Genomic DNA, 25,785 nt, shown 5'->3' on the forward strand with positions numbered 1-25,785 from the left:
AATGCATATCAGAAAGATCCCCAAAGAAGTGCAAAATCCTTGCTGATTTGCAGTATGCTGATCAGGGTTTTCGACACTGGAGATACTAACCATTATTAAAATCACTTTTAAGTCATTTTAGGTATGGATGGAGGTGAGGCACTCCAGGAAGTGATTTCTGCTCCACTGCCAACACAAACACATCAAACCAGGGGTAAACAGATGAGGTAAGCACAATTATCAACGTGATTGACTCATTTAGCTTAGTCTAACTGAAAACTCTTCTGAAACAGAAGGATATCCATTAGGTATAAATAATGCCATTACATGAGATGCATTGTTGCCTAAAAAAATTTGCAAAAGGAGTCACTTCAGCCAGGAAAGAGTGGCTGCCACAGAAGCCGGATTCTGAAGTTCTATTTAGAGAAGGATGGTTCTTCTGGAAAATATTAATTCTCTTTTTCTCTGTAATCATTGAATCTCCAAACCTGCAAAGGCATCTGCTTGCCAGATACAAAGTGCATTTGCTATAGTACTATCCATCTGACAGTGAAAGTGTAATTGTAAAGAGACAGGCATGGACGGAGTTGTCGGAGGATAATCAAAGGTAAAATAGGCCAAACAGGCACCTTATATCAAAGTTTTAATCCTCTGTGGAGTTAATTTCACCCATAAGTTTCTTAAAGTGAAAAGGCTTTGGCTGCTGAGATGCAGAGATTTTAAATTAGGGGACTAGGAGAGTTCTCCAAATTTAGTCCAAGTAATGGCTAACTAGTGGGGTGAGGAGGTAAGCTTGACATCAAAGGCTATCCCAAGAGCTACAGGAGGAGATATCCCAAGAGCTACAGGAGGAGCTAGGCACCATAAGAGCTTGAAGCTAACAAGGGAGGAAAGGGTGAGGGAGACTTCTGATGAAGTTTAAAGAGAACTTCAGAACTTGTTGATCACAATTTCCTGGCAAATACTTCGAAGGAGGATTTTTCTGTAGTTAAGATCTGAGGGTTAGGTTGGTGTTCTCTGGGAGGTCACAAAAAAAGGTAGAGCAGAGTAAGATGCTTTTGACTATACTGTGAATGATTCAGTGATGTTACTGACACCATTTATTATGGTATGACATTTGCAAATAGAACGGTGGCTTCATCCTTTCAATTTATTTTCAGACATTCTTCTTTTGGGTTCAGGGCTCTGCCATACATTCCTGTGAAATTACAGGAACTGCAGTGACGAGTGCTTATTTTTGGACAGAGTATCACGATCTTCAGGAAAAAAAAAAAGCCTGTTATACAGCAGCAATCAAAGGAAGGTTTGTGTGCAGAAAGCTGCTCTAGTTTTTTCCAAATCTCAGTCTTTTACTAGAATAGCTGGTCCAAGGAAAGCTACTACCACCGCCTGTGAATGCCACCGTGTTTGTTGCTGGACCGCCACGACAGCATCACAGGCAGCACAACTTTGCCTTTCCTGGAAAGCTCAGCAAAGCGGGGAGGGGACAGACAGCAAGCAGGCACTGACTCCAGCCAGCAGCTGATTCTCCCGCAGCCCCTTTTCCTTCACTTTGCCCTGGCTCCCGCTGGCGTCAGCGGTGTGAGGCCAGCCGGGGCGGGAGGGGGGCGGGGGGGAGGAACTGCTAGCTGCAGCCAGGGGCCGCCAGGGGAACATCTGGGCAGCAGTGGTGTAACATCTGGGTGACAGCAGCGGCACATCCCACAGCAGCCACAGCCAGGAGGGACCCCAAAGCTCAACCAGGGCAGTGACGCCAGCAGCTCAGCCAGCCTTGGCGCAAGCCTCAAGGGGGAAAGCAGGAGGACGGAGCTTCAAGAAGGCAGGAGGCTACACGGAAGCAGGCTGGTAAGGGGGCTTTGGCTCTTTTTAACTCCGAGTATGAGGAAGGGGGACTCTCTTCCCAGCAGCTGCATGGTCATGCAGTGTCAGCCCACCTCCGCAGCCCCTGCAAAGGCGCCTCCAGAAGGCGACAGGGATGCCTGCTTCACAGAGGTGCTGCTGCTAGCACTGGCTTGGGGAAACTTTCCTGGCCACAGCAAAGGCGATTGCCCATAAATATGCGTAGCACTAAATGTAACCTCACTGTGACCACGAATTCGTGGTGGAAACAGTTTTAAGATCCTCAGATGTTTGATCCTCAGCTTACTCAGTGTTGGTCCTAACACACCCCATTTGCAGGGTTTTTGAGATAAGCTCCATGGGCATGGACCTTGAAATGAGAAATAGCTTTTTGAAAAGGCTGCTAGCATTAAAATAGTACTGTCCCCCTTTTGTACATCCAGATTACTTTTCCCCTAGATACAAAATCTTTTTGTAGCAGTGATGCTGCATCACTTAACAGAGGTTTTTCTTATGTTAGGGATGTGACTAAAACACTCACTTTATAGGTAAGCTTCTAGCAGTGCTTTTTTCCTTCTTCATCTTTGGATTCTTCAAACTGAGATGTTCATCTAATCTTAAATGTCAAGGTAAAATCAACAGAATTTAAATGTAGTCATGTCTTCCTACTAAATAACAGAAACCCTAAAATTAGATTATCTCAGTCTCTCTATTTCAAAATAGAATAATCCTTGGAAAAACATTTAAAGCCCCTGCGTATGTTACAATTTGTCTCAATTTTCAGCCCTAAATTATATTCCACTCTCCAAATAGTGCTTAATATTGACATGGTACCAAACATTTCATTATCTTTTTGATAGATTGACTTTTTGAAATTTCAGAGCTTAGGAACTAAAACACACAAGTACTTAAAAACAAAGTGCTTATATTTCCTCATTTATAAACTATGATGATTAGTTTGCATTTATACACCTAGAACTTGTGATTACTCAGTACATATAACTTTGTATTAACTTATATTACTGGTTTTGAAGATTTCTTAAATTATGACATACCTTGCATCATCTGCAACCAGAAGTAGTTTGCTATTTGGAAAAGGAATGTATCCAATCTATTTTAGATGAAAAAATTATCACTGACTCTAGAGTTACCTTTTCTGAAGCTCACTCAAATGGCTTTTACTACTTTTCTGTGTTACTTACGAAGACTTTTCCCGTAATTTTTTCTTTATAAATGGAGTTGGGTAAAACGAATAGATTTCTCTCAGTTGTAAAAAATGTGGGTAGAAATAACTGCTGGGGCAGGAAAAGTGAAATGAAGTGAAGCCACTCTTTAGGAGTGGCTAAAACAATTATGCTGCTGTTTAAATAAATCCTGTTTACTTTTTTTTTTATTATTCGTATTTGTGTTACTAATTACTTAGTAACACAAATGGCCAGTGCAGTAGCTCAGAAATGTGCCTGTTTCTTCAGGCTTAAAGCATAAATCAGTCAAGACTTTTCACTGTCAAAATTCCTGTCATTTCAGCTGGCTTATTTCTTAGATGCAAGCAAAAACACTCTCAGCTTCACTTGCAGTAGGCAGCAGTAGTAATTTGGATCTTCTCTTCCCAGGTACTTACTAAGCAAGGCAAGTTTCTAAGAGTAGGTATTATAAATAATTAAAGCTTATTTTTGAAATATCTTAGTTTTAAAGTGAGTGGCACACTAGAGTGGCACTCCTGTCTTACCAGGCTCACAAGCTAGACCTTGAGTTTTGCTGCTCCTTTTTCCACCAGAAGATAAGAAAGAGTAAGTTCCTCTTAATCAAATTATGCCTACCTCAGGGTGTTATATAACATTTCTATGCTACCTTAGTAGAATTCCTAAAACTATTTCTCTGAATGATCTTGCACTTGAGACATTTCTGTAATACAGTGTGGCACCTGTAATATCAATGGCTTTAGAAGTGAGTACAGCCTCTTGCTTGCAGATGCTTGTTTGATTGAATTAAAAAGCTCCTATTCCATAGCAATATTCTTGCTCATTTCATTAGTGGTCCTGTCTGCCGAGGGACAGCTGAACTGATGCTGCTGGTACTGTAGCCCTCCATTTTGGAGGACTCTTCAATTTCAGGTAATGTTACATTAGCTCTAGCTAATATCCACCTAACAAGAACAAGGTGAACTAAAGGGGAACTATAAAGAGGAACTATACCTGTTTCTCAGATGCATTTTGATTTTTCTAATTGGGCTAACTTCATCTACTATTAATGTTACTGATTGCCTTTTCAACACCTTTTCATTTACTCATTTCTCTTTACCTCCTGGCCCAATCATCTTTCTGTTGTTGAAAGTGTGTTTCCTCTAAGCGGTATCTGGTAGATGCAGTGCATTTGGGAGCCCCTGTGATAAGCAGTACATTGAACACCCTGACTTTGACAGACAAATCTTGTAGAAAAGATTTCCAACTAAAAAGGCAAGTGTGTCAAGGCAAAGCTCTAGATATAAATCCTGCAACTGTACCCATCACTAGGTAAATGCTTCAGCCAAATTTCTACTCTGTTGCATGTATGTACAGCAGCTACTTACAAGAAAGCCTTCTATCTTCCTTTTTTTTCCTTCTTATCACAACATAACATTGCAAGACCTAAGCACTCAAATATCATTGGTTACAGCATCCAAATCCATGAGATGTGAATATGTATTTCGAGTCACTTTATTTACCTTTTCATCTAGAACACGTAGGGCTCATGCCATGTAATTATACTCCACTGGATAGATGTCCTGGCCAAAAGTAGCATATCACTTAATCAAGTAACTTTAGAAAACAGAGACTCCAGAAAAAAAGGCTAAATCTCAGAGGAGTCAGCAAAATGCAGCACAGGCTCCCACAAGAAACCAATACATTGAGTTTGTATGACTACTCTCTGGAGACTGGTCTCCAGTCTCCTTCCTACCAGGTGACAGTAGAATTTCAGCTCTTACTAGTGTCATCTACTTGTCCAGTTATGAGCTGTTATGAGCATCACCTGGTGTAACTAAACTGGTTTGTAATTCTGGTGTAAGAAAACTGAGTTCTTCCTATGAATACTGTCAAAAATAAATGTTAACGCAAACGTTGAAACTAGCTCCTTTCCCATTTTGATGGGGATCCTTAATGCTATTCTTAAGATGTAAACTTCCGATTCACAACAGAGCATGACACTTCTTCTTATCAGATTTTGTTAGTGTCAAGTGACTCTTTAAAATAGGATCTTCTTTGTAATATTCTGGTTTTTGTCCAAAGGTACCTCAACATCCAGGATTCTACAAAACGAAATGAAATCTTAATGCCTTTTCAATACAGCAACTCGTTGTTACAGTAAGAGAACAACCCTTGCAAATGAAGAATTATTGTTCATATTAAAATTAGCAAGCTCTGTGCTTCAGCAGTACCTGAAAGTCCACCCTTCTGCAAGAACAGTGTGTCTCAGTGTTATCTTTCAGACCTGGCTACTTTGCACATGAAAAATACCATTTTAGACTGCATAAAATTTCTTTAGTTTCCCTTTTTTTGTTTGTTTGTATCTTTTCATCTTCTTGAAGTATTTGGAAACGTAAGTAATAATTGCTGCAACTTCTAACCGCCTGTAAAAGGCAAAATGTAGGATTTTTCATAGTAGTCATTAGCACTTATTACAAATATTTGTCGTACCCTTTTTTTTACAGGAGTAGTCCTGTCAGCTTCACTGTCTTATTAGAGTGTGTTAGATGCTGATCGCATTGTTAAGCGATTGGAAGAGGAATTCCGTAAAGAGGATGCTAATAGAAACCAAATCATGTTTTCTTTCATCGCTTCTCCAGAGATGTGCTTTGAGCTCCAGTTTGTCAGCTGGACAAACTTTGGCTCTCTTGATGTTTTTCTAGCCTTTCTATCAGTAAGCAGGGAACGAATACACATGTAAGCACGCCTGAAACTACAGGGGGGATTGTACTCAGGGAGCATGTTCCGTACAGATGGTATGACTTCTGCTTGGCCATGGCCATGGTTCTTCAGGGATGCCTAGGATCCTGCAGAGGTTGTTCAGCGAAGTGACTTGGGATGTTCTAAAGATGATAAAGATGATAAGAAGAACTGATTTCTTATCAGGGAGGGAGAATATGAGAATTTCAGCACATGGCACAATTCAAGTTAAAATTAGAAGACAGTAAGTATGCTACCTGAGTCCAGCAGTGATGGACTGGAAAGGGGAGCTGACTTCCATTGTGAGTGAAGGGCTTCCAGGGCCCTGCAGTACGGTGTAGCAGCATGTCCTTCCAACGTACCATTTGTCTGGCTGTATTCAGCTGCTGCCACACGCAATCACAAACATGCTCTGCAGTGTTGCCAGGAACCGCTTGCTGGCAGCATCTCGCTTTGAGGGCTGCAGTTCCTGCTGTGACCTCCATGGGCAAGGAAACTGCTGCTCTGCACTGGGGACAACTGGAAGGTCACCCTATGGGAGGCAGGAGATATTGCTGAGTTCCCACACGCAGGGAAGAGGCTGCAATGGCTATGGTCAAACACACTCTTTGCAGGAGGTAGCATTCTTGCAATAATTTAGTTACATCCTTCTTGCTATTTTCCACGTTATTTCAAGAGTGCTATGCAATGGCAGGTTGTATAGCCAATAAAAAAAATTAGGTTCTTTCATAGAAAAAAACAACTCCTATTACCTCACGCAATTAAAAAGTTGAATCTGTTTATTTGCCTTAAAAAATAATAATAACTTCTGGTGATATGAATAAAAGGTTCCAACTTGGCAGCTCCAGAGACTAAAAATTTCATATCCACAGAGCAGCAGCTGCTCTGATATTGAGAGCCAATAGTAAGATTGTTATGCAGTGTTTGTTGTCCCTGGATAACCCCTGGAGATAGCCTGCTGTAATATGGGAGCAGAAACAGAGCCAGCAGATGCAGAGAGAAAGGGAAAAGAAATCCAGAAAACTGAGGGTCACTAGAGGTGAAAAAAGACAGCAAGGAGCTCTCTAAAGGATGAGAAGAACTTGGAAGCATGAGTAGGAGTTGTTGACAAATGGAAGGTACTGAAAAAAGTAAAAAGAGTAGATAAGGTTGTGGGCTTGAACTCAGCAGTGTGAGGAATGGTATCTTGGATTTCCTCCTTTCTCAGATCAGTACATAAACTTCTAGTCACTAGTCCTATGGGATTTTTGGTTTTTATACATGTCTTGTAGGCCTGAAGATTTCTGCAGTGAGTCAATTCCTCTCTTAGAGGCTTGGGAGATGCTTATTCACAGTAACTTTTTTCTGATCAAAAATTCTTTATCTCTTACACCCTTAAGCAAGAATATCAAGGCTGTACTGGAATTTTTTTAGCATTTAATGAAGTCTTGAGTCCTGTTTTCATTAGCATACACAATACCTGATTTCACTTTAATTCTGAAGTAGCTATAGATGTCAGCTGGGTATTTCCTTAACACCAAGGCAGTGATCTCATCTAGTAAAATAGGGTTGTAGCTGTTCTTTCAGTTTTGACATGGGATCACTATTGCATTTTGTGAACAAAGCAGTTACATAAAATATTGTTTTTCAGATCTGTTCAGTATGGTTCTCCATGATGTTTGTAATTCCATGACTGCAGGGTAAAAGGCACTTTAAGTGCAAATATGAAACTTCAGCATTTAAGTAAAATTGTCTGTGACTTTCTTCATCTCAGATGCTTTGGGCATTCTTTACTGGATTTAAATTTGCAGTAGAAGCTGTATGATCACAATTTGTGCACTGATAAGAAAGCATGTACAAATGTGTTATTTCCTCCTCTTAACTGTGTGCATTATTCTTACCGGCATGATGACTGATTACTGCGGGTGTTATGGATAAATAAACATTTTGTAGCAAATACTACACACTCCACACTGTTATTCCTAATCTAATTATATAGGAAAAATCTAATTATATAAGAGAAAAATGCTACTTTATTTTTACTGCAGTAAGTTTGCTGCAAAGTTTTGCAGGAACTTTGCAAATGTTTACTCTTCAGTTTTAACTTATGTTATGCAGTTCTGCAGCAGAAACTAATGCATTGCAGAAGAGTGAGTTTGTGGCCTTGTAATGTTTATCATTTGTTGAAAAAAAAATGTTTTTGGTTGACTGTCTTCTTTAACATCCTCCAGGGCTTGATAAACACAGGAAATTACCAGGCATACTGGTATGACGGAAGTATGTGCATGGAAGGGGAACCACGTGCTATATGTCTAGTTCTGACTGAACAACTGTTTGCATCCTGAGATGATATGGGGGAGTTGCTGTAGCCTCTAACTTTTTTCTGCAGTGAGAAAAGGAAACTAATTTAGTTCTTTGAAAAGCGACTGACAAGCAGTCTGAATAACCAGGCATTATAATGATTTTCTCCATTCCGCTTGCCCATTGTGTCTTAGTCCCCGACTTGACAGCCTCAAGAGACTGTGAATCAAACCAGTAAAAGTTAGGAAATCACCCTCGCAAAGAACCCGTAAGACTTTTAAATTAGTCACTTAAGTCTGTTTCTTATCCTTCTTTCATTCTTCTGCCAGGGTGAGAGACTTTTCAGGCTAAAAAGGTAACTTCTGATGCATGCAGAAATGTAAGCCTTTTCTTGAAGGCTCATTTGGAAGCTATACTTGCTTGTCCACTCTCCCAGCTCCTCCCCATATTGCTGCCTGATGCCAATGAGGAAGGCACAGCCCGCCCAGAGAAGGACTGCCAAAGGCACATGAAGAGTTATTGTTACACAGAATTTTTGGGCTACCATCAGCAACCTATACTTGGTCAGCAAAGTGTGCATGTTAGAATTCCCTTGCAGTACCGTCAAGGTTGCCAATTGCTGGAAAAAGCTAAACCCTGCAGCATTTTCTGCAATTGTTCCAATAAAAACTATAGTCAGCTCATACACATAAAGAAAAAAAGCAGCCTCACATTTACAAGTAGCTGTAAATTATGCCTATTCCTTATACTAGTCAGGTGCAGAAATGTTACCTAATACTTAAAATTTGTAACCCATCTGGGCCATTGATACTGCTGTCATTATTAATCTTACTTACCTTTTTGTCCTCTTCCCCGGGCAGTACTTTCTGTCCCACAGGGCACAGCCCCCCAGTGCCGGAGCTGAGCGCACAGGACACCTGGGCCCATCCGCAGGGCAAAGGAAAGGTAGGATAGTTGGGGGGGGGGGGGGAGGGGGGTGAAGGCAAATGGTGGTTCAGGAAGGGGGCATAGTCCTCTCCTGTGGGGTTTCTCAGGCAAGAAGGGGCTCCCAGGGAGGGCTGGCAGCTCCCAGGTGAGGGTGGTGCCTCACCCATTAAAGGCCTGCAGGCCCTCCTGGCATGCCCCACACCTCCCCAGCACCCAGGGCAGCAGCAGGGACAATGGGGCCAGGGCTGGGCACCCCTATAAGCACTGCTGGGGGCCAGTTGTGGTGGGGGTGCCTGAGCTAAAATGGCACCTCAGGCCTCAGGCAGGGCCCTGGGTGGGGGCAAGGCAGAAACCAGATTCAGCCAGTCCTAACAGCTCAAACAGATCAGGCAGGAAATGGCGGGTGGTGGCAGCGGCCTAGGGCCTCGCACAAACAAACTGCGGGGCCTGATAGCTGCCTGCTTCCCTTCAGCATCATGGGCAGCAGCCATTTAGATTAAAGGAAATTTCGCGAATTGGGGGAATTTAAAGCGGTTTTGAGGGCAGTCATGTCCTGAGCCTTTGGCACATTTGCTCAGGGCTTGTGGTCTGATTCACCTCGTTCCTATCGCAGGCTGAGCCTGCTGAGCTTTAATGTCTCGCAGGTCTGCCACAATGTGCTGGTGGTTGAACCGGGTGTTTCTGGGCAAAGCATGCAAATAAATTTCAGCATTTTTGGATGAGCTTAGACTGACATTTACACTCCCTCAAACTAGTAGCACTTGATTGTGTTGCTTATAGTGAAAGAGTGTTTTATTTTTTTCTGCTTCCCTGCTTACATTGCTTATGCAACAGTAGTTGTTGCAGCATTCTTTGCCTTTTCTTTTTTTCTTCCTTATTTTGAAAGAGGAACAGTAGTTTTAAGATGACTATCTTGATAGATCAGCTTGTTCTAGAGCAGAAAAATCTGGCAGTGTTGGAGATCTGAATAGCCCATATTTGACCTTACAGACTAAGATTTGCTTTTGAAGTCTCATATGTTGTATACTACAAATTGCACTAACACCATGATCTTCATCTGAATCTAACTGCTTCTCCTTCTAGAGTTTGACTTTGTATGGCTTTGATTTATCTTTTTAGTCCATTATCTTGCTTTGATGTGTGGTACAGACTAAGTCTTTTCAGCTGGAGTGTCACGTACCTGTGGCGAATAGCAAAGTATCTAATGAATAAAGTCTTTCTGATTAATGGTGTTCAGTGAGATCAAACGTAGGATGAGGAAAGGCCACTCTCCATGCCCCTTTTCTTTCTTTAATTCAAAGGAAGACAAAATTAATATGTTTCTAAAAAGACAGCTGTGTCAGGCCATCAGGTTTTTAGAAGAAAGAGAAATTTTGCAAAGGAGTCTTCTTCTAAAAGGCAAAAACCCCAAACAGAGTCCTTTCTGTTTCACAAAAATAAGTAACTGCACACCTTTCGCTACCTGTTTGCGTGGAGTTCCTGCACTCTGGATATTTTTGGATGTTGCATTTGCCTTATTCAGGACTCACTGTGCACAGCTGGTTACCTGTGCCTTGCCAAGCGTACTCTTAACATGTTGCCTGTACCACAAGTTTTTAGCTAAGCCATTTTCTACAGAAATGTTTTAAAGAGCATGCATGCACAGGAAGGTTTGGAGGTAGACCTGGTGGCCCCCTTATGCCACCAGAGCACTACTTCGTCCCCGGGCTCTAGGGCAAGCTATCAGCCAGGGGTTGCCATCCTTCCTCAGGCTGCACGCAATCAGGCTTACAGTCCTTTTTCAGACTTGAATATGTACATACAAGCATTGGCAATAGCAGTTAAGACAGATGAAGAAAAGGGCTTGCTTTGGCAACCCATGTCATGTGTCCCATTGTAATTCAGTAACAATTCCCTAAAAATGAGCTAAAAGATGTTTTATTGGCGGGGCGGGTAGCTTTTAAAGCTCATCACAGCCCAGAACTCTTAGGGATATGGCAGAGCCAGCTGAAGTGATTTCATGCCCTGTGGTAGCTACCAACCCTGCTGGAGGCTTTGAAACTGCAGCAGGCACGCTGCATGCAGAGCCCCCAGCCCAGCATGGCAGTTTAAACAAATACTCAGGAATGTGTGTGTGGCCTAGCCTTTATATAGAGAGAAGTCAGCTCTGGAAAAGGACAGTACGGACAGCTGGGGCAGGAACTGCTTCAACAGCTGGAGCTACATCAGCCTGAGCCCTTAAATCCTTCCTTTTTTTCACTTGTGAACAGTCATTTTTTATTTTTTCTTTTCCCTTGTGGTTCTGTAGGTCACCTCTCCTCATGCAGTTGGGTAATAGTCTTACGGCAACTTTATAACCTGTGTACATGGAAAAAAAATCTCTTTAAAGAGGGGAAAAAAAACAGCTTTCAGTAATGTTTAGCCTGCAGGAACAGGAGAGAACTTATGCTACGTGACCAGCCAGCACTACATGAACCATCTGCAAGTACTCCATAGCCCACAAACCACAGTTTAAAACTTCTTGTGCAGAGTTGACCATGGGAAATACTTACTTAAAAGAAAAATACACTGGAGCTTCCATATTCTGTTAAAAACCAGATGGCTCTGGTATACTGTGGTGATTAGATTTTTAAGTCAGCAGCAGTAATAACAGAAAGTACAAACTGTTAATGCTATGAAAGTGATTATCCTTGATTATGTATTGTCTGTACAGAAATTTTATATGCTTTGGGTCATGATACACAATACCTCAGCTTATACTAGCTTAAAGACAAACTGCAATCAAATATTAGAACTATAATTTTAGTGAAGGAACTATTGGAGCTAACTTAACTCTCCTGGAAGCTGGGAATTTCAGGCTGATGACCGTGAGATCAAGCACTGCTATTAAATGACTGTATAACACTGGCCAAGTAATAATAGTATTAGCATACTTAACGTTAAAACAGGGATAATAGGCTTCTAGTTACAGGCTCATAAGTCACCTGTAAAATACTGAAAATTACTGGATGTTCATAAATCACATCTGAATTGATAGTCAAAGTATAGTTTATTAATTAGTTACCTGTTGTATCTATGCACAATTAGTTTTTTGTTCAGTCCGCTATTGTCCTGATATCTGTTTGCCATGTAAAGAAACACATAACACTCTAAAGGCAGAAGAACTTGATTTTGAGTATTAATGTTCCCTCTTCTGGCATAATTTCAACAGCATGACATAGTGTGCTATGCCTTTTTTCTCTCGTTAGCTGCAGGCGTTGCATTTCAGGTCAACTGTTTTGCAGTGGGGTGACTTCTATCACCCTTCTTTTTGCACCCTTTGACTTCTGCAAATCTAAGAAACTTGAGAGCGCAGCTGGGTGTTTTGAACAGCATTTGAATAGAAAATACGTACCCAAACTCAGTTTAATTTTAAATAAAATGTGAAGGCTTAATTCAGTTACGCTATTTTGATCTGTGCAGGATGAGACTCTCAAATTATATTCAATGGGATTCGCTCATCATTCCAATAATCAATCTGCATTTTTTATTTACCTTCAGGTTATTGTGTAGTAGAAAACCATGGGCAATTTCAAAGGTCATGCCCTCCCTGGAAGCTTTTTCCTTCTTTTTGGCTTGTGGTGGTCAGTGAAGTATCCACTGAAGTATGTCTGTCGAAAAAACAAGAGTGCTTGCTACCTTGGTTCTAGGGCAGGATTTCAGCGCCTGGAATTTGTTGAGGGGATCATCAAAGCTGTCTTTGCCCTGATTGGTAAGTTAGATGCCTTCTTGAGGACAATAATAAAAATGCAAAGGACTGCACTTTTTCATACTTCTTTCCAAATTTGTTCTCTGATAAAATGTGTGAAGTTCTGATTTTTTTAATTAGTGTTGCAATAAGCATAGTGTTATGAACAATTACAATAAAAATTTCCCATTTTTTTGTCTTCAGTTCAAGAGAGGATGCCATTCTGAAGCAATTCTTTAGATGGATACAAGCCGTTGAGCTCAATAAACAAAACTGTCGGGGGGAGATCTGGTATATTTTGATGGACATGGAGGTCAAACTCAGTGCTTTACTTAATTCCTCTTGACCTTTAAACACTAGGAATCTAAGAGCTACTGATGCTACTATTTTTAAATATATAATTACAATTGTGACACAGTCTCCATGTATGGCATGGAGCTTCTTTACAGTGTTTTAGAGCTTCTTTATGATCTCCTTACTCCTGCACAGATATTCCATTTGAATGTTCATATGCTGTGCACTACTTCAGGGAGGGAGATGCATTATTTGGCTGAGGGGCTTTCACATGTAAACTGTTAACTCCAGACAGTCGGGGCATTGCTCAGTTATTTTGAGTCTAGCAAACTCAACCCACTGCCTTGAATGGTTTGAGAGGGCCTGCTGGCTTTCAGGTGTTGGTGGTCTTCACTGAATTATTGCTCAAATGTGTAAATGCAGATGCTTTTTTTTTTTGATTAACGGCACTCAAAAGTGAAAATACTCACAAGAAAGCACTGAACTACAAATGTGGTTGCAGTTGTTACAAATGAGGGTGACTGGTTTGCATTCTGTTTTGAACTTGCCTGGACATAAACTCAAGGAGGTGGTTTTGTGAGCTATGCAGTTGTTTGGAAATGTCTTGTTCTTCTTTAAATTCAAGCAGGATGTGTATTAGCAATTTATCTTTTCAGAGTAAGTAATAGGGGACTAAGGGAGTTCAGCACATGTGGCCTCAAGTTGAAAAGGATGTTAATTTTTAACATTAAGATTATATTTTATCTATCTGCTCTTTTTTAAATGTTCGCAGTTCCCTGGTGTCTGATCATGTTGTATATTTTATCCCATTACATCCCATTAAATTGTGCCAAAATCATCTTCCTACTTTTCCTTCTCCTCTGGGAGTTTTATCAATTAAGATACATTAGCAATTAAGTGATGTTTTGGGTAAAGTATATAGTTTGATACGCCTTAAAAAAATATCAAAACCTTAATAATGCCACTCATTTTGAGATGTGAGGAAAGACATTTTTCTTACAAATCTCCCAATGAGTGGCTAGAGATAGTCAGGCATTTAAAGCACTAAAGCAGTGTTTTTGTTTTCACTCTGAAAAAAAAAAAAAGAGCTATTATTTTAATTTATGGTAACTTCAATTCCAGTTAAAAATGTGGACAGGAAAGCCTGGCAAGGACAAACAGTAAAAGCAGCAGCAGGAGTAAAAACTGCTGCTTCTGTGTAAGGCACACTTGAAATAAAGGTGGAAAAACACTGCATTTGTTCTGCAGCATATCTACTTATGTAGGGGGATATCAGCACACACTATGCTGAGCAATATAATTAATGTTATGAAAGCATAATGTATTTTAAGCACAAACTTCCTTGATCAAATAGAGTGTCTAAAAGCAACTTTCCCTTTTCTGGAGTACTGTATTTTGTTAGCAACACAACAAGGGGCCAAGGTAAGGGAAGCAGTAAAGCAGCAATTCAAATATTAACTCTTTGCATATCCTCGTGAGACCTTTAATAAGTATGCACAGTGGAGGGAGTTCCTTTTATGTTTTTTTAGGAAAGTTCGCCTTTGAATTAAGAGTTTGAACTATACCATCCTACATACTGCAGGGGCCAAAAAGAGTAAATCTTTCTTTGAGGGAATTTAGCGTGTGTTAAACTCATGTTTAAATCACTGGAAAAGACAGCTGAAAAATTTAGTCAGAAAACTACCACAATAGCAATTGTTTGGGGGTTTTTTTGTTGTTTTTTTTTTTGTTTGTCTTTAATAAAAAAGGCAGCACAAAATAGCTGTCTCCACTTCTCCATTTTAACTGCTGGAAACTGTAAGATGCAAATAGTTCTGCCAGCAGTGGAACTGAAGCCTGGTTTCCTGTGGCTTTCTCCTTTCTGGATTATGTGATGCTTAATATATGTTTGAGCTCTCTCAGTGATCTTTCCCTCAGAACAGGAACTTATTTCATCTCTCCTCTATCCACTGCCTATTTTCTTGCAAATTTAGAGAAATTTAATATCTTTGAGGCCCCTTTTCCTTGTCCATTCACTTGAGCTTGTACAACTCATTAAAAATTTTATTGAGAATGGCAGGACTGGGAAGAAGGGAGCAAAACATAGCAATCACCTAGAGCAGTCCTCACTGCTTCTCCCCACACTAAAACCCCAAATGAACATCATTATTCTGCTTTGGGTTATATTGTAGTCTCTATTGCTTGAATAAATACTTACTCTCAGCCTATACCTTAAGCACTAGGACAACTAGTAATAGGTCTTGTTTCATGTGCAGGAATGGTGGCTGAGCAGTTCGTTCCTGATGGACCTCATCTGAAGTTGTATAATTACAAGGAAAAACACTGGGATCACTTGATGAACTGGCAGCATGCCACCATGTATCTCTTTTACGGCATTTCAGGATTGGTTGACATTGTGGCTCATGGGACAAATGCGTTGCCAGTGGCCATGGACAGAATGATGCTTTCGTTAGCAGTTTTTATTGAAGGTGAGTTTACCTCTCTCTGCAGAGATGCCTGTGAAACTCGGAAGATTTATTTGTACTTACAGGCATCAGTCTTTTGGCTGAGATTCTCAAAGTAGTCTTAGAGCCTTAGAGAATGAGTGCCTGCGTATTTATCGGAGTTGAGCATTTAACTCCCCAAAATACTTTTAAAAAAATTGGTCATAGCCCTCCTTAAACTGCTGAGAGTTTGCAGTGCAGCCTAGAAGCATAATCATGCATTGTACAGATGTATTTTTGCTTTCCTAACTAGCTAAGATAGCAATAGAAATGTAGTGACAGTAGTGGTAAAAGCATATTTTGCGTAAAAGTGCTCAGTAGCTTAGGCATTTACTTCAACTTAGGTACCCAACTGATCAGCTAAAAGTCACTGTGAGTGCATTTACCTGCCCTGGAATCACATTTTGGAAGATGTAATGTACTCAATTTACATTTTCTGTACACACAGTATGTCTCATAGCCTTCCTCTTGTTACACTGCAGAGACAGATGAATTAAACTTTCTGTCAGCATGTCTTTAAAATAAAGATGATAACTTCCCGTATGATTTTCCAGTCTAAACTCAAGGAGGAAATAAGGAGGCATCAGTTGCAAAACATAACTCTTAATCTGATCACTTAATCTTAAACTGATCACTTACATAATATATTATTTCAGGCTTTCTCTTCTGTTACCACCTTCACGGGAGAGCCATGCTGGATATTCATGTTCATCAGTTATTGTTATTTGCTATCTTTGGAGCTGCTGTTTGCATATTTCTAGAAGTTTTCTTCCGTGGCAGCATTGTACTAGAGATGCTCCGTACAAGCCTCTGTATATTACAAGGCAGCTGGTTTTGGCAGGTGGGTCACTTTTCTGCCTTAGAGGTTTCTTTTTTTACCACTGTTAATCATTTATCCCTTTGCAGAAGTTTCACAAGTGATATAGTATGCCTGTTAAACAAAGATCTCAAAGGACTCACAGATAACAATTCACCCGTAATGCCCCTTCAGAGAGATAAAAGTATTTGTAATATCCATTTTACAGATGAAGAAGTCATTTTACTTCTGCTGTCTTTTATCTGAATCAATAAAAAAGCTAAGGTGGTTTGGCTAAGCGTCCCTTGCTATAATCATTAAATATTCCCTCTGATCTCTGTATCATCCTGTTCAAAATTTGCAAGCTAAAAGGCAGTGATTTTACAGCAATGTATATTTACTATCAGTTACAAAGACAGTCCACAAAGCGGTGGGAGTAGTGAGTAAATGCCCAGCAGATCACAGGAAAGGGGAAGTGAACAACTCATTGACATTGCCACAAAGAGAAATGAAGGTGGAAATTGTCTTTCATGTGCTGAACTGGTGGTATCTTTCAGCCTCCTAAAAAACATTTCAGTAGTGGCAAACTATATTCAAGAGGTGTTCAAGCTCCTGAATGCCATCGAGTCACTGGTTGATGCAAAGGTTCCTAGTTTTACAATGTGCTGACAGTTGAGCCGAAACAATAACAGTCTAAACTTTACTATTTCAGAGATGTGGCTCATCTGAGATGAGAAGGAACTCATCAAAATCTAGCTGCCATGCCTTAGTTTATTTGTGATTTTATTTGATTAATCACATTTGATTAATGAGATTAATTTGATTGATATTTGATAGCAATCCATTCTTTGCTCTTAGAACAGGACAAAGAATTTCATGAATTGATACTGTCTTGTAACAAAGAAATAGGAGTGTTAGTAACTATGTTTGATCTTACAGTGGAGAACTGAGGTCACCCCAGTGATTTTTCTTTCCGATGTGTCTAGACTGGCTTCCCTTTTTTTATATGCTGGCCAGACGTGATGAATAAAACTATTTACTGTTCCTTAGGAGAACTGGACACTTAGCACCAAATCGAGTATTTGAATACTTGTTCTGGCAAGATGACAGACCTCCTGAACTTCAGTCTTTTTCTGTAAATGAACTCAAGAACCTGGTGCTGCAGCACTTAGTGTTTTATTTTCTTGTTTGGAAACTTTTCTTTGGTGATTCAAGCAGCTTTACAATAGAGGGATTAGATGCAATCATCTACTCATTGTCTGTCCAGTCTATTTTTTTAAAAAAGTAATTTCTTTACTTAACTCTAAAACAGTCAAGTTAGTCCAGAAACAATGTGTTTTTTGTTTCAAAGTAAAAATTGAAAAGAAAATACAAGAGATTTGTGTGTGGCCTTTTTCACACCTGCATTAGACTTCAACTATATGTGTGACTGAAAACCACATACTGGCTGCAGAATGGCAAATTTGTAAAAGGTAAAGGAGCTTTCTTCTGTGTTATCAATGCTTTCATTCATTGAATTCTCTGCATGTAAATACAAAATGTGCTCCTCCCCTCCTTCTTCCTCTCTCCCTCTTTCCAGCTCCAAAACTCTCAACAAAATTTTTGAACAGTGACTTTGAAGAGTATTAGACAGCACAGAGCCCTGACTAGCCGTGGTGGTGACTAGCTCCGTGACGTGTAGAGTAGTATGAGTTTGATCTTTCCCAACTCTAGATAACCAAATCACCAATGTACTTCACACTAGTGAATGCCCTTGAGGGAGAAAGCTACGTTTTTATTTAATTTGAAGAGCTTTCCTTTTCCCTGGACTGCCCGGAAGAAATAGAGTTAGGGCCTGCCTTTATTTATGAACTTATTTTTTGTCTTCTGAACTATTTAACACATTCCTAGATGCTATTGGGAAGAAGGGAGCCCACATGAGGGGCTAGGCAGGTTTGCTCGTTAGTCATGTGTTTGCAGTTCAGGACACATATAGCTGAGTATCAGCCCCTCCTTATAGTGCACAATTCTGATTGCTGCAGCACTTGATAATTTTCTGAGCAAAATCAGAGGGCCTCTGGAGTTGCCTCTGTGTCTTCATAGGCATTTCTGCAGTACTGTGTAAAATGATCCATCACATCTGAGTGTGACTGCAAAACTGTTTTCAGTAATAATTGCAGAAATAATCAGCACCATAAGGAAATGAAATGTCTGCCTTTTGATAGCGTACTACATTATATGGTACAGGATAAATGTCAGGTGATGTTTTATTTTATTATAGATTGGCTTTGTTCTTTATCCTCCAAATGGGAGCCCAGAGTGGAATCAAATGGATCATACTAATATGATGTTCCTGACAATGTGCTATTGCTGGCATTATGCTTTTGCTTTTCTTATCCTTGCAGTGAATTATACAATCGTCAGCTGGTAAGTTACTTGAAACACTAAAACTTTGGAGACTTGTCTGTTTACTCTACTAGGAGATTTATTGTAGAAAGGTTTCACTAACAAATCAAAAAGGTTTCACAAAATAATTAACCGTCTTGCAAAATAAAATGAAAATAGATATTGCTAATTAATAAACACAGCATGACTCACTGTTTCAGTAGAAGGGGGAAATAACATACATAAAGTACCATTCTGACAACATAATGCTTCTCACATGAAATGAGCTCTTTCTGATAGCCTTCCACATCTGTAATTGCATAATAAGTTAGGAGAGAGCTTTTTTCCTACAATGTTTTCTCTCCCTATATTTGTCTGTACCAATTCCAAGTGATTTAGTTAGCAGGTTTCTCTACTTTGAGGATTATTGCACAGACTTCATGGTTGCTGCTTTCCCTCAATCAGACCTGATATTTTCACTGGCCCATTTCATCTCTCTCTCTTTTTTTTTTTTTTTTAAAAAAATAAACCTTTTCATGTCACCCTGTGTTAATTCTGTCAAAACTCCATTTGGAGTGTTCACTGCATTAGAAAAATGAGCCTGATTCTACCAGGGCTGATCACTTTCTGTTTGCAGGATCTTACCAAGCCTTTTCATAGACTGTCCTAAACATAGTTCTCACCCCTTCTTTTACTCTTACCATTCTTTATCATGCTTTGATCATATTTAGTTCTGGTAGTCTTTCTTTATAAACAAATCGTTCTACCTGCCTGATGAAATACAGGAGTTAAACAGGTTATTACCATGTGAAATTGCCAGATCAACCTTTGAGTGACTATCTGATTTCTGATATATATGACATCTCTCTCTCTTTTTTTTTCCTCCTAGGGCAGTTCGTTCAAAGATCAAACAGTCCCAAACTATGGAGATGGGATTACTGAAAACATCTGAACGAGATCAGGAGTCCGAAGATGAAATTTAGTATGAATGGGGCTTTACTAGTTTGCCCACTCTACTATTAGACTAATTGTTACCTCATTTTTAGACTTGTTTACCATTTTATTCATCCTTTTTACAACTTGCTCTGCAAATATCATCCTATGGAGTACTGTATACATCTGCACAGTTAGATTTTTATTTGCAGAGGGTAAGCTTGATGTGTGATGCTTCCAGTAATGCCTTGCTTATCACATATGTCCATGGAAAAAATACTAATATTAGACAAACTTGGACTGGATGAAGTGACATTACTAAGTCTGTAAGTTAGACTCATTAACAGCTAAGCAAAGTGTTTTTCTTCTGCTTTTTAAGGAACTAATAAGATGAACTAGTTAAGATGTCCAAATAAGTGCTTTTGCTGAACTGCAAGTCATTGGGCATAAATAACTGTGCAGACCTTGAAAACAACAGAACAACATAAAAAGTGATAGTCTTACAGCTGCCTTGTCCAATACATTTGTGTCTTTGCTTGTAGATTTATGTTAAATGGAAAGAACTGCTCACTGCAGATCTCTTCAGCATTTCTTTGAAGAATATGTAGTTTGGTTATGCTCGTATAGACACTACCAAACTTCTATAGGAGGACCAAAGAGATGTATAATAATTAAAAATGACTGGAATTACTCATAATATGGCTAGATATTCCTGCCACTTTCCTATCATTTGTCTTTGAAAGGCAGTGAATTTGCTCTACTTGCCCCAGGTATACTGAGCAACTTCTTTCCTAGAAAAGCTGATGTGGTCCAGGAGGGCAGCATCTGACCACAAAGGCAGTTTCTTTAGCAATGTAATTTCCTTTCCTTCAGTGAAATTTAGTGGAATTCAGCAGAGTTCAGGGAGACACATGACCAGACCAGCACATAATCAGGAGCAGGGAATGCTGAACCAGATTTAATGGTGGATGAGAAGGATTTGCACCCTTTCCCCAAACCCTCTCTAGCAAATTTTAAGCAATATGCATAACGAGCTGTGTGAGGGCAGATGTTTCATTTATAGTAACTCCATGCAGTAGGGTCTGGATTAAAAACAAACAAAAAAAAAAGATTGTTTTTAAATTATGTTTGTTTTTTTCAAACGGACAAACTGAAATCCTGATTCTGTAAGAAACAGAGTGCCCTCCTCCCCTGCATTCAGTGTCACTAGGATGTGCTCCAATCTGAACAGCACAAAAAAACAAAGTCAATGATACGTGGCAGAAGACATTAGAAAGTTATGTACATAAGCACACTGCCCCCACGGGGTGGACATTTGAAGTATAGCTCTAGCTCTAAATGAGTCTTTCAAAAGACATGCATTAGCATGTGGACAGGAAAGAGCATCTGTTGTTCAGCAATATGCACACTCTGTTTTCCAGAGGACGGAGTGCAGAAGAAATGCTGATGGCAGTGGGCCACTTTGTATATGCATCAGTAGTGAGATGGTTAGGCTGGAAAAGTAGCTCCCTCTGTTCAGAACACCTCCTGTAAAAAGCTTGTTTTCTTCTAACTACTTTTGCAAATGCACCGGTAGGTACAGGACAATAAATTCTGTACAAATACTACCAGTTCATCAGGTTTGATACTACAGAAGTGTATTTTTTTCACTATTCTAATATCTGTATATACTCCTAAAGGAATGCAGAACTAGACCCTGGTGAATGAACAAGAGTTGCAGGATCTAGTCCCTTCATTTTTGAGCTTCATCTGTATTTTTTCAGTGTAAACCAGAGAAATGAGTAGCATAAACTTACTAACTGCAGTAAGCCTATTGCTTAAGAAGATAAGCACAGAAAATAATTTATAGCTCAAAGGGATCTCAAGACTTAGAAAAAAAAAATCAAGACTGTTTCACCTTGAAAGGAATGTAAATATTCACCTCATTTCTAGGACCCACATACTTTTCTTCTCTTTTTTAAAGAGAACCTCCCTTAGCTATATGTGCTGTTAATGCTTAAGTTTTAGAATGTTCAGGTTTATCACTGCCTTTCTAAAGTAACTGAGGTTGTTTATTCTGAAGTAGATCTTAAGAAAATACTTGGCTCCTCATACAGAAACAATGCAAGTTTCTCCACTGCTTTTCTGAATAAATATATTTAATACTGTACAAGTATTAAGGTGCTCTATCCTGAGACTAAAGGGATAATCCAAGCAGGAGAAAAATATATTAAAGTGTCTGAGATTTGATGTCTTCTTAGAAGACTTCAGTTGGTCATTTTTGAAAATACCTTCGATTTTGCTAAGTGTCATGAAATGGTACGTGGAACTAGATGTGAGATTATCTAGATGAGCTTAATTCTGAAGGTGAGAGTAGTCGACTCCCAGACATTTCTTTGTTTAGAAATGTATAATGGGAAACTGCAGATGCATAGCCAAGGAAAGATCACCATTTCTCTCAATAGTTGTCTGCTTTTCTTTAGTGTCTTTCTCTGAAAGGTCTTGGAGATTTTGGCAAACTTACACAAAATCTGTCTCAGGGCAGTCTTGTGAGCTAAGTATGAGTATTTTTGCAGCTCTGCATCTTGGCTTTACAGTGGTCTTAATGTAAGCTCTGAAATAAATAATACCTACTTCACTTGGCAAATCTAAGACTTGAGTTTCACTGGTACAGTTCCATTAAATCCAGTTTTCTGTTAGCATATCAGAAGAAATATTCTCTGGTTTTCTGAAGAGCTTGTGTGTTAATAGTAGCAGGGATATATTGGCCAAAAGCAGTGTGTCATTACAGCCAACTACAATCTTATATTTGAGTATAATTCGTTGTTCTATATCACTATTGTCTATAAGCTTTTTTTTAAAGGGCAGAATTTTTTACCCGTGAGAATACTTGAGATGTAGAACTTTTGCTATGCTGTGAAGTGAAGAAGATAGTTATGTGTCTAATAGAAGTTGAGGATTATTACAAAAGTTTATTTCGATAAACCAAAATCAATTGACAAAGTGAACCCCATGGATATGTTAAACATTTTAATAACTTGACTGAGCTGTGAATTCGGAAGGTGTTTACCAAATTCTCATTCTGAAAAACCTGCTTTTTTAGAAACAAAAAGTTCCAATACCAGAACTCGATGGCCAGAAAAGAGGTGACCTGCCAGTGTTTCTCCTGTGACCTTCTGAGCCTTCCAATTCTGACTCTCACTTGGGCATTATTCCAGCAGTGGTTGTAAGTCTGTTTTTTGTTGTGAGAGAATTTGATTAGGATTCAGCCTATTGAGCGGTATCGTCTGCATCTCCTTATATCCCCTTTTGGGGAATCTCCAGCAGATTGTCAGAGAACTGGAAAAATAAGCCTACTACACTCACTTTGCTGGCTGAGGTACAACCATGCATAGCAAAGACACTTATAAAGAACTCCAATGATGAAGCTAATACAGTTTGTGGAAAAGAACTCTAGGATATACTTCTTAAAAGAAGTAACTGTTCATATAAGAGCAGGTGTCATTGTATTCTTAAATTGAAGAAATGCAGGTCAAAACAGATCCTGAAGTCTTATGGAAACAGTAGTCTCTTGGATTTAACTTTTAATGTTTACACTACATGTAGAGTGAAAGTTAAAGTGAATTTCTCAGCCTAATATATTTTCGGTAGCACAAAATAAAGAAACAATTCATTTAAGGAGTGGTCATTTGTTAAGCAGAACATCTGATCCATTTTTTTTAAACATTGTTCAAAAGAGATGTCCAGAACACTAAGGTAGCTATTATGGTTAAAAAGGTATGACCTTTCTGGTTCCACTAGCAACAGATTTTGTTTGAATTTCATGAGTGGATGGAAGTCTAATGAGTTTACAAACACCACTCAGAGAAAGGTAGCTGCTCTCAAGAAAATTTAAATTATTGTTAAATATTGGTGCCTTTTAAAAAACTATATGGTAGTTAATAATAGAAAAGATATGCCTGTAACTTTATTTAAATAAAAATGATTTATTCATCTAAGATGTCTGTCATGTTTCCAGGGGAAAATGTAATCATTTATGGGGCAGGGTGAAGTGGGGTAGACATGTCACCCGTATGGCCCACCTGGATGATTGTGCTAGTTGGGACAGGAATTTAAGAAAGGCCAATTCTGTCTTGACAAATTTCTTTGCTTCTATCATTTTACTGTCACTTACAGTACAGATTAAAATAGCTGTTCTTGAGGTTTGAACAGTGGATCTTCACAGATTTATGGAAGTGACCCAGATTTGGGTCCATTCTCCTGTTCCATATACCACAGAGCAACCAGCAAGGCACATGAACAGGACTGTGTGAACTGTGGATTCTTCTGTTTTGGCAAGCTCAATAATAAAAATATTTAAGATTATTTTGACCTATTTAACTTCGCTCTGTTTTCCTTTTAAAGGAAAAAAAAAAACTTTTTCATCTATAAGATGAAAATGCATTCTGAAACAAAAGCCTGAAGTATTTGCAAAAAAGTTTGTAAATTGTGAATTTTTTCCTCTCCATATTTTTGACCACTTTTTAAAACTAGGGGACTGGTTTTGGCAAAAATTTGCAAGCAGTTTGGCCTCTCTCAGACTGTGTTTTGGTGGATAAATTTATTATTCATTAAATATTATAGTCCCATGGCTTTCTTTCATCGTTCTATGGATTTGATACCACTTTGCTATATATTTTACAAGGGATGTTTTTCAGTTATAAGAGAACTTCAAGTGGCATGTTCTTCTCTGTACATAAGAAAGCTTTTAAATTTCTCCAGGAGTGGGTAAGGAAGAGAAAGTCAGCACTTACCTATATCATCTTTATTTTCACAAAACCTGAAAGAATCGCAGAAGACTTAAAATAATCAATAAGAAATTTTAAAGAGCTAGAAATCACTTTAAATAAATCAGTTGGGGAATCAACTAGTTTGCATTAGAAAACCAAATATACCAACATCTTCATATTCCCTGAGGTTGGGGCTAGGGCCAGTTACCCCCAAACATGTCACCAGAGAGACTGTTTACTCCCATGCTTGATGGCAAGGAAGAGCCAGTGACAGACTACATGCCCTATCCCATACAGGTAATCATGTGAAATGCACATTTTGGCAGCCACACTCTATATAAAACATAGCAGATGCAGTGTGTGGCAGGAGCGCAGCTCAGAGTTGGGATGGGATTCTCCTGGTGCAGAAGGCTGGGAATTTCATGGTCACTTCAGCATTGGGCTGAGGCATGCAGGAAACAATTTTAGTTCAGATCAAGAGAACACCTTAGGAGCAAATCTCTGGATTGTTCTAACTTCAAGTGCTTTGGTTTGCCTCCTGGAGAGGTATCAGAGCGTGGGAACAGGAGTCCTTTTGAATGAAACTAATCGAAAGATGCACTGCAGCAGTGTGCCTGATGTGCTCCAAGTACTAATGGGCTTTTGAGTCTATGGAACAAAAATAGAGTCCCAAAATATAGCTGCTATATAATGCATAATTGTTGCACTCCACAGGTCTGCTCCTAATGCAGCATGGATGTAAGGTCTGTAGATAAGGTGAAGGGTTTGTCTGATACTGGAAGGAGGAAGAGAACCCCGATCACAAGCATAAACAGAATAAATGTAGCTTTCTCTCATTTCTCTTATCTAATTTCTGCAAAGCTTTGTCATTGCTCTAAATTCTATAAACACTTTTATTTACTTTTATCTAAACCTAGCTTTAATTAAGTGTAAAATTGGCAGTTCAAGGCGTTTTGATCCTGCAGGTTCATTAGTCCTTAAAACTGAGGCAACTAGACAACTTTTTGTCTGGTACTTAATGCATTCCTCCGTGAATGGTTTCAAATGTAATAGGGTTCAATTCCTTTGAGCTACAACACTTGGGTTAAGAATTACTAGTACAAAAGTCTGGAAGAAAACAGTAGCTTTTTTTAATCCATAAAAAGTCCTTTAGCATGTATAATAGAGGAAGGAAGCCTGATTTCCAAGGACTCCCAAGGACTGTGCAACTGCAGCACATCTGTTAAAAGGGAAAAAGAGATGACTGGAAAACTGCTGGTCTCTTGCCTTTAAAATCTATTCTGGGTAAATATGTACTTGCTCAGAATATGTTAGTAAAGAAGTGTAATACTTGTACAATAAGGCATAACCAATCTCCAAAATGTTTTTATTTCAGAGCAATAGTTTTTAACACCTTATTATGTAATTGTTATGGTTCACAGATCTCTGTACGATATTGGATATACTTCTTAGAACAAAAATGCATAAAAAATCTGGTTGGAAAACATAATGTCAAGTGCTACAGCATACTTAG

At 39.2% G+C, this 25,785-nt stretch overlaps 1 protein-coding gene across 5 annotated transcripts; it reads left to right on the forward strand.

The window, feature by feature from the left end:
* Positions 1-1,622: 1,622 nt before the first annotated feature.
* Positions 1,623-23,501, forward strand: TMEM45A (transmembrane protein 45A). 5 transcript variants are annotated; one of them, XM_062596057.1, is made up of 8 exons: positions 1,623-1,824; positions 3,853-3,932; positions 8,882-8,966; positions 12,468-12,678; positions 15,204-15,416; positions 16,088-16,272; positions 18,488-18,633; positions 19,481-23,501. In XM_062596057.1, the coding sequence occupies exons 4-8, from the start codon at positions 12,489-12,491 to the stop codon at positions 19,572-19,574; spliced, it is 828 nt and encodes a 275-aa protein (XP_062452041.1). In that variant the 5' UTR covers positions 1,623-1,824; positions 3,853-3,932; positions 8,882-8,966; positions 12,468-12,488; the 3' UTR covers positions 19,575-23,501. The 5 variants fall into 5 exon arrangements, with proteins under 5 accessions (XP_062452041.1, XP_062452059.1, XP_062452031.1 ...); XM_062596075.1 differs by lacking the exon at positions 8,882-8,966; XM_062596047.1 differs by lacking the exon at positions 3,853-3,932.
* Positions 23,502-25,785: the final 2,284 nt, after the last annotated feature.

The sequence above is a fragment of the Rhea pennata genome, chromosome 1 (assembly GCF_028389875.1).
Source record: "Rhea pennata isolate bPtePen1 chromosome 1, bPtePen1.pri, whole genome shotgun sequence".
NCBI lineage: Eukaryota > Metazoa > Chordata > Aves > Rheiformes > Rheidae > Rhea > Rhea pennata.